Source organism: Leucoraja erinacea, chromosome 17 (genome assembly GCF_028641065.1).
Source record: "Leucoraja erinacea ecotype New England chromosome 17, Leri_hhj_1, whole genome shotgun sequence".
In the NCBI taxonomy this organism is placed as follows: domain Eukaryota; kingdom Metazoa; phylum Chordata; class Chondrichthyes; order Rajiformes; family Rajidae; genus Leucoraja; species Leucoraja erinaceus.
This window is the reverse complement of record NC_073393.1, coordinates 34,551,097-34,560,707: the sequence shown is the minus strand read 5'-3', so window position 1 is coordinate 34,560,707 and position 9,611 is coordinate 34,551,097. Positions and strand designations below refer to the sequence as shown.

The 9,611-nt window shown below is 48.5% G+C and overlaps 1 protein-coding gene across 1 annotated transcript in view; it reads left to right on the top strand.

Moving 5' to 3' along the window:
• Positions 1-451: 451 nt before the first annotated feature.
• Positions 452-9,611, top strand: part of vps9d1 (VPS9 domain containing 1) — a 75,574-nt gene continuing 66,414 nt past the window's right edge. The window contains exons 1-3 of the mRNA XM_055648955.1: positions 452-598; positions 4,356-4,428; positions 7,364-7,456. Of these exons, the coding sequence (XP_055504930.1) occupies positions 506-598; positions 4,356-4,428; positions 7,364-7,456 (259 nt within the window). The 5' untranslated portion in view covers positions 452-505. The remainder of the gene's footprint in view (positions 599-4,355; positions 4,429-7,363; positions 7,457-9,611) is intronic.

Genomic DNA, 9,611 nt, shown 5'->3' with positions numbered 1-9,611 from the left:
CCTCTCAATTCAGTTTAAGTTTTGAATGCAGCAAAATAACACGTCTTTAACAGTTGGGACTGTAAAACGAGTTAAATGACACATGGGTTAGATGTAAAGGTGCAAAGTGGTGAGAACTGCTTATGGGGAACAAGGGGCTGTTAGTGATTTGGTTCCATCACACACCTCAAGCTCTCCAAAATTGGTGGAGGAATTTTTTAAAAAGATCTACGAAGTGTTTCCAGCATTTTCTAAATGCATTCCATATTTCCAGCTTTTTCAGGTTTTATTTTACTCGCTTTTCGTTGCAAAATCATGAGCAAATGTACATGTTGATTGAATGCAGAACTGGGACTTGGTTCTCCCACCTGCCTGCAGGTTGGGGCCCGCTCCACCAGGTGGCGCGCCGGGTGCAGCCGCAGCGGGGTGTCCGCGGGTTAAAGTGTCCGGCGGTCCCTGGTCCCCGCGCGTCAGGTCGTCCGGGTGACGCCCAGGTCCCGGATCTAACGTTCCGCGAGGCGGCGCCATGGCGTTACCGGAGCCGGCGGGGACTGCGCTGCAGAACGCCATGAAGATGGCGAGGGTGGCGATCCAGCTGGACACCGACTGCCGGCTGAAGGTACAACTTGGCCCGAGGCGTCTGTGGGGGCACCGGCGGGTGGCAGCGAGTGCAGGACCGGCCGGGAGCTGCAATGGAACCGGGATCCCAGTTAGGGGAGGGAGGGGGAGGGGGAGAGGAGGAGGGAGAGAGGGGGAGGGAGAGAGGGAGAGAGAGGAGGAGGGAGAGAGGGAAGGAGAAGGAGGAGAGAAGGGAGATGGAGAGAGGGAATGAGGGGGGGGAGAGAAGGAGAGGAGAAGGGGGGGGAGAGAAGGGGGGGGAGAGGGAGAGAGAGAGGAAGAGCTGGGAGGGAATGGAGAGGGAGAGGGATGAGGGGAGAGAGAGGGGATGGGTGGAATGAGGGGTGAGGGGGGAGATAGAGGGGTAAGTCAGGGAGGATGGGGTGGAATAGCAAGGAAGAGGAGAGAGACGGGATGGACGGTGAAAGGGGGAGAGGAGATGGAGGGAATTGAGGTTGGGGACAAGAGAGGGAGGGTGAGGATGGTGAGGGTTGAGGGAGAGGATGATGTGGGGAGGGTGAAACGAGAGAGAAGGGAGAAAATAGGGGGAGAGGAGGACAATGGTGGGGAAAGGGAGGGAGAAAGGGATGGAAATCTGAATCTGAATCTGAGAAGGGGGTGGGGGAGAGGGATGGAAAGAGACGGAAGGAATGAGGATAGTGGGAAAGAGTCGGGGGAGGGCATGTTGGGGAAACGTAGGAGGGACAGTGGAGGTGGAGGGAGGGAGTGGGAGTAAGAGGGAGAGAGCGGGATAGGGGATAGTATGGGTTTGCGAGTAGGGGAAGGGGAAGAGGAGGAAGGGGCAAGGATGGAGAAGGAAGGGATCAGAGGGAGGAGGTGAGAGAGGAGGGGGAAGGGTGGAAGTGGCAAGAGAGGGAGGGGAAGAAGGAGAGAGGTGGAATATAGGGATGAGGCGATGGACAGTGATAGTGTGAGAGGGAGAGATACAAGGGGTCCAGGGGATGAGATGAAATAGAGAGCGGAGATTGAAGGAGACAGTGGGGAGGGTGTGAAGATGCTGGTCTGAAGTAACAAAGTATTCTACTTGAATGTTCATGAACACCTGGAACAATAAGAACCAGGAAAAGTTCCCTAGTGTTTGCAAAGACGGCAAGGAGACTACACTTGAACCGGTTCCGCGTGTGTCCGATATTTAAAATTGTGACATATTGCAGTGCAGAATGAGGCTATCGGCAACAGAGAAGGGAATAGGCTTTACTAAACACTGAGTGTGTCTCATCTGAAATTCGTCACCTTTGTCCTCCGGAGTATGGGCAGACAAGTTGTTACAGTCTCTCCTGCAGGATGTGGGAAGTCAGGGTCACTGCTGGTGCTTCTGACAAGTACACCTGTGGAAATTGTGTCCAGGTGCAGCTCCTGAATGAAGGTGTATGGGAACTGGAGCAGCATCTGGATGGCCTCAGGGCCATCTGGGATAACGTGAGTTTCCTGGACTGGACCCACAGTGAGGTTGTCACACTGAGGATACCGGAAGAGCGAAGGTGGTTGACAACAAGGAGGAGAAGTAAACATGGAGTGCAGGAGCCCCCGGTGGCTGTATCTATGAAACCAGGTACACTCCCTTGGGAGCTGTCGGAGCGGATGACACGACAAGATTGAGTGGTAGCCAGGTCTGTGATCCCAACCCTGGTGCCGAGGCTCAACGGGCAAGAGTGACGTCAGGCAGAGCCGTAGTGGGGGGAGACTCCATCGTTAGACGTGCAGACAGGAGATTCTGCGGCAGCAGGCGAGACTCCAGGATGGTGTGTTGCCTCCCTGGTGCCTGGGTCCAGGACGTCTTGGAGCGGCTGCACGGCATCCTCAAGAGTGAGGGGGAGCAGCCGGGGGTTGTTGTGCATGTTGGCACAAATGATATAGGTCAGAAGAGGGAGGAGGTTCTGCAACAAGAATTTACGGAATTGGGCAGTAGACTGAAAAGCAGGACCTGCAGGGTGGTGATCTCAGGATTGCTTCCAGTACCTTGTGCTGGTGATCGTAAGAATAGGAAGACAGGGGAAATGAATGTGGCTGAGGAGTTGGTGCAGGGAGCAGGGATTCAGATTTCTAGATCATTGGGATCTCTTCCGGGGCAGGGGTGACCTGTATAAAAGGGACGGGTTGCACCTAAACTGGAGGGTGCTAATGCTACATGGCAGGGTTTAAACTAGATTGGCAGGGGGGTGGGATCTCGTGCAGGACAGAGGCACGTGAGAGGCTAGAAGTTGGTATGGAGGGTGGTATGGGAAAGGTTAGTGGACAGAATAGGCAGGTGAAAGGTGGAGAGCGAGGAAGGAGGGTTGTTTAAACTGCATGTATTTTAATGCAGAGGGCCTGACGGGTAGGGCAGATGAGCTTAGGGCATGGATAGGTACGAGCGACTGGGATGTTGTAGTCATGACTGAAGCCTGGTTAAAGGAGGGGCAGAACTGGCAGCTCAATGTTTCGGGGTACAGGAGCTTCAGAAGAGACAGGGGTGAGGGAAAAAGTGGAAGGGGGGGTTGCATTGTTGGTGAAGGAGGATGTCACAGCTGTGTTCAGAGGTGACATTATGGACGATTTGTCTGGTGAGGCTATATGGGTGGAGTTGAAGAACAAGTAAGGGATGATCACCTTGTTGGGGGTGTACTACAGACCCCCAAATAGTCAACGGGAATTAGAAGGTCGAACCTTCTGCGGCGTTGAAGCCCCCGACTAGCCTCTCCCGAGACTGCGAGATGGTAAGTCCGCAGGCCACGGTGGGAGCGATCCCAGGCAAGGAATCCGCTCCGTTGGTCATTCCGCGCTCCGGGGTGGGGCTCACGACAGTCCGTGGAGGCCTCCAGCTCCAGCGATGGTAGGCCGCAGAGCCTGGAGAATGTTATCCGAAAATTAATCACATCTCCGGGAAGGCAAGTACCTGAAAAAAAAGTTTCCCCCGATTCCCCCCACATAAAACAAACCAAAGTACATTAAATCAAACTTTTAACAAATGCTAAAAATAACAAAAGGATGAAAAAAACAAACAGACTGCCGGCAGGGCTGCCATCCCCCCTGGCGCCCCTGGTGGCTAGTCATGGGGTACCAATGCATCTACACTGTGGTCAACTGCTCTTGCGCTCTGCTACTCTGCTGCAGAGGATGCTTGTCTTGTTTGGGAGAGATCATCTCATGCGAAGAAAGTTGATGCCGCCCTTAATGACAGCTGCAGATGCATCACTGGCTGCATAAAACCAACGGATGTGGATAGCTTGCATGTCTTGGCCGGTATTGCTCCACCAGGAATCCGCAGATCAGTTGCTGATAGAACTAAATGTAGTAGGCAAGTTGGGGACACTCGCCATTCGCCATGTTCACTCCCATCACCCAGCCCCAAAATGGCTGAAGTCGAGGAAGAGCTTCCTTCACACAGTCCAGCCACTGTCACAGTCTCCTCAAGCAAGAAATGCAGTGAAAACCACCACCACGTAAAGATGCCATTCCCAACCAAGGAACAGCTACCACCTGGTCACAGAAACAGACATACTAGCCTGGTAGACACGAGCTTGAACAGCACCTTGCGAACAATCACTGGGTGCCTTCAACCTACTCCAGTCGAACAGCTCCCTATCCTTGCAGGCCCTCCGTCTGCAGGGATCCAAAGGCGAGCAGCAACTCTGGCACTTTATCGTCCTGCTTGTATCTCCATTCTAACATGGAAATTGTTACCTTTATCTATTCTGGCTGCATTCAACACCCGTAACAGCGTGGATTATTGATCCATTCTCTTTTCTTATTGACAGGAAGCTTATTGCGAATACCTTAAGAGTATACACTTTATCTCCCAAGCTTTGATAGAAGATGCCCAAATAAAAGGTAAAATTGTCTTATTTGTTCTCATTTTCTATGTATAGTATCTTTCATGGACATTTTTGGGTCTCGACCCGGAACGTCGCCCATTCCTTCTCTCCAGAGATGCTGTCTGTCATGCTGAGTTACTCCAGCTTTAAGTGTCTATCTTTGGTTTAAACCAGCATCTGTAATTCCTTCCTACAAACTCATGGGCATTTAAAAAAATGTAAAGCTTTGCCTCACAGTTAAGTTCAGTGCCACATTCCTGTGCTGTATAAGAGTAAAGACCAAGATTGACAAGGATTTTCAAGTGAATTTTGTGAAAATCACATCACGTTCACTTCCCCCAATCTAGTGAATTTGGTGTTTGCATTATGGTCTCCACTTGTTGGAGAATCCAAACACAGATTGCATGGCCACTTTGTTGAGCACATGCATTCAGTCCTTGGGGGCAATCCTGAGGTGTCACATTAATTGTCCCATAGTTCGCACTTTGACCTATCAACCTGTGGCCTGCTGTACTATCACAGTGAGGCCTAACACAAGCTAGAAGAGCAGCACTTCATTTTCTCTCTGTGGCCTCTGGATCTAATACTGAATTCTACAATTTAAAACGTCTCTACTATTTATTTCATTCCGCTTACATGTTTTTCCTCTACTTGCTAAATTTTTGCAAGGTGTCCTTGAGACTCTTGAAAGGCGCCCATAAATAAAATTTATTATCATTATTACAAGTGCAGGTAACTTGCTTTCTGCCTACATCAATAGTCTATCTGTGATATTAGCTTGTTTACTAGTAGAAATTATTGCCTTTGGTCCCAAAAAAACAAGGCTAGAGGTGAGTGCTCAACTCGACTCAATTGCACTGAAAACCACAGACAAAGCCAGAAACCTTGGTGTAGTTATGGACTCGGATTTGAATTTTAACAGCCATATAAAGACCATTACCAGATCTGCCTATTACCATCTAAAAAATATTGCAAGGATCAAGGGATTTCTGTCCAAAGAAGACACTGAAAAACTTGTTCATGCATATATTTTTAGTAGGTTAGATTATTGTAATGGCATCTTTACAGGTCTCAATAAAAAATCAATTAAACAACTGCAGCTTATCCAAAATGCCGCTGCCAGAGTCTTGACCAACACCAAGAAAATGGACCACATTACACATGTCCTTAAATCTTTGCACTGGCTCCCTGTGTGTAAGAGGATAGATTTAAAAATTCTGTTACTGACCTACAAGGCACTGAATGGTCTAGGTCCAAAATACATCTCTGACCTACTTGTTGTATATGAGGCGCCTAGACTCCTCAGGTTTTCAGGGACAGGTTTACTCTGTTCCCAGGATCAGAACTAAGAAGGCTGAAGCAGCATTCAGTTTTTATGCTCCACACCTGTGGAACAAGCTCCCTGAACGCCTGAGGTGTGCACAGACTGTAAGCGCATTTAAATCAGGCCTAAAAACACTGTTGTTTACTATAGCTTGTCTATAACCCGACATGCAGGTAATCTTAACCGTCTATGTGCTTTTTAAAATCGTTTTATTGTTTCATTGACGTTGTTTTATTATTCATACATTTGTCGTATTGCTTATTTTGCAATTATTAATTATTGACTAATTTTATTTTTTTCTTTCCTGTAAAGCACCTTGAATTGCTGTTTGCACGAATGGTGCTATACAAATAAACTTTCCTTGCCTTGCCTTGCCTAGTTATCTCCCATTTTGTTTCCTTCTGGGAGTGGAGAAGAGCCCAGACTGACCTTCCAGGCATGTCATTCTGTTCTGCATTTTGCAACTCCTGCATTCTTTTACTATGTCCATCCTCTCTAACTGCTTCCCTTCTCTCATTGACCAAGTTTATAGCTCATCGCCACGTCACCCCGTTTTACCCTACCTGAGACATCCCCATCCCTGCAGCTCAACAATCTTCTTTTGACTCCTTCCCAGGTCTGTCAAGGGGTCTTTGACCTGACTGTTTCTTTTCCCATGGATGCCGCCTGACCTGCTGAATGTTTCCAGTGTTTTAAGACTTTAGGATAGGGGTCGGCAACCTTGTTCTGCATAGGAGCTGGGACGCATGTCTGTGATCTATCACGTGTACACATGGGTCCCGCCCCGGATGGCAGGCATCAAATCATGAGTTCACAGACAAAAATGCTGAGGAAACTCAGCGGATGAGGCAGCCTCATGCAATTCTTACATGTCTCACCCACTGAGTTTCTCCAGCATTTTTGTCTACCTTCGATTTTTCCAGTATCTGCAGTTCTTTCTTAAACGTGTCCACAGAAGGTGCGTGGCCGTGCCGGCAGGATGCGGTACAGCCAGACCTCGGCCGCGTTTGGGGCGGGCTCAAGGCGGGCCGGATGATTACGGGGGAAAGAATCCGCCTGCGGGACGGATTATTTTGGTTTACGGGCCGCATTCGGCCCGGGGGCCGTAGGTTGCCGATCCCTGCTTTAGGACATAGAGGCAGAAGGTGGTCAATCACCCCATCAAGACTGCTCCACCTTTCAATCATGGCTGATCCAATTTTCCATCTCAACCCCATTCCCCCGCCTTCTCCCCTTAACCTTTGACGCCCTTTCTAATCAAGAGCCTATCAATCTGCACTTTAAAAATATCCAATAACTTGACCTTCATTGTGTCTGTGGCAATGAATTCCACAGAATCACCACCCTTTGAGTAGGAAATTGCTCTGGATTTGCTTTCTAAAGGTACACATTTTTATTCTGAGGCAATGTCCTCTAGTTCTAGACTCTCCCATTACTGAAAACATCCTCTATACATCCACTCTATCTAGTCCTTTCATTATTCGGTAGATTTCAATGAGATTTTTCCCTCACCTTTCTAAATCCCAGTGAGTACAGGCCCAGAGTGATCAAACGTTTCTTGCACGTTAACCCAATCATCCCCATGATCGTTCTGTTTTCATTTGTGTACATTTTGTGTTGACTGCAGATGAGAGAGAGCTGGTAACACCTGAAGTGCAGAAAATGCTAAAATTGGCAGACCAGTGCTTAGAGAGGATTAAAACCACAGCTGCAAAACTTGGTGAGTAATGGAATACTTTGTAGTGGAACAATTATCTTTTTCAGAACATCACAGTTTTACATGGAGTTATGCACATGATCTGGAAAAGTAAAATGATTAATGAAGCGGATTTTATTAGCAGTTTTTGATAAAAAGGTACTAATCTTACAATGACCGTCAGTGACTGAATTTAAATGCTCTTTTTGAGGAATTGCAAGCTGGATTTGGAGGCCAATGATATTTGCATTTTGCAAAGCTATGTTGGAAGGGCAGGCTGGTATTGGTTATTATTGTCACATATACTGAGGTACATTGAAAAAAACTCTGTTTTGCATGCCAATCATACCACACATCAGGTTATGCACAAGAGAAAATAACCAGAGGGCAGAATACAGTGTTACAGCTAAAGAGAAATGCAGACAAAAACAAGTGTAAGAGCCAATGAAGGTATAAGAAGAAACTAAATGCTGGTTTACAATGAAGATAGACTGGAGTAACTCAGCGGATCAGGCAGCACCTCTGGACAGGAGGAATCGGTAGTGTTTTAGGTCAAGATGTAGGGGGAGTCCAGGACCAGGGGCACAGTTTAAGAATAAGGGGTAAGCCATTTAGAACAGAGACGAGGAAACACTTTTTCTCACAGAGAGCTGTGAGTCTGGAATTCTCTGCCTCAGGTGGAGGCCGGTTCTCTGGATACTTTCAAGAGAGAGCTAGATAGGGCTCTTAAATGTGGCCCTTGTGGCTAAAGGGATCAGGGGGTATGGTGAAAGAAGGCAGGAACAGGATACTGAGTTGGATGCTCAGCCATGATCATATTGAATGGCGGTGCAGGCTCGAAGGGCCGAATGGCCTACTCCTGCACCTATTTTCTATGTTTCTATGTTAAAGATAGTAGAGTCAGGGGATATGAGGAGAAGGCAGGAACGGGGTACTGATTGGCAATGATCAGCCATGATCACATTGAATGGTGGTGCTGGCCCAACGGGGCGAATGGACTACTCATGCACCTATTGTCTATTGTCTATTGTCTAAGACCCTTCTTCAGACTAAGAGTCGGGAGAGGGAAACTAGAGATGTGGGCACGGTGTGAAAACGACAGATCAAAGCAGACGATAATCAAAGAAATGTAGAATGGTTCATTGATGGCTCATGGGAAGATGATATTGAGGCATACAAACAGGAAAATTAATCAGGACAGTGAAATTAGTCAGAGAACTAGGATGGGGGAGGGATAGAGAGAGAGGGAAAGCAAGGGTTACTTGAAGTTAGAGAAATCAATTTTCATATAGCTGGGCTGTAACCTGCCCAAGCGAAATATCAGGTGCTGTTCCTCCAATTGAGGATACAATACAATATACAATACAATTTTTATTACATGTCATTTGAACCTCAGTGAGGCTCAAACGAAACTCAGTTTCCACAGCCATACAAACAAAGACAATTCCTACAAGACATACAAAACAATTCAATTTACAGAAACATCCATCACAGTGAATCTCCTCCTCACTCTGATGGAAGGCAAAGTCTTTTCTCTCCCCTGCACCATTTCTCTCCCGATGTCGAAGCCCCAGGCGGGCGATGGTAAGTCCCACGACCATTTTAGGCCGCGCCGGGCGATGTACGGCCCCGCTCCAGGTCTAAATGTCACGCAGTTGGAGCCCCCGGCGGGCGCTGGAATGTCCCGTGGCCATTAAAGCCGCGCCGGGCGATGTACTGCCCCGCTCCAGGTCGTTCCAACCCCGCGACATGGGCTGGAGAAGTTGCGTTGCGGGAGCTCCGGAAAGCGGTCTCTCACCCGGACCCGCGAGCTCCTGATATCACAGTCCACCGGACCTGCGGCTGCAGCTGGAGCCTCCGAGCTCCGGAGTCGGGCCGCAGCAGCGATCCACCACAGCTCCCCACGCTCCGAGGGCGGCCTGCCCCATGATGGTAAGTCCGCAGGCTCCATGACTGGAGCCCCCAGGTTGTTCCGGCTGGAGGCCGCTCCACGGTGCTAGGCCCCAACAACAACGGAGACCCGACAGGGAAAAGGTCGGGTCTCCCGTGCAGGGAAGAGATTTTTTTAAGTTTCCCCCTCCCCCCACATATACACAGTTAAAAACAGTATTAAAAAAACATGAACAACTACATTTAACTAGACAAAAAAAAATTTTTAAAAGACAGACAGGCTGCAGGG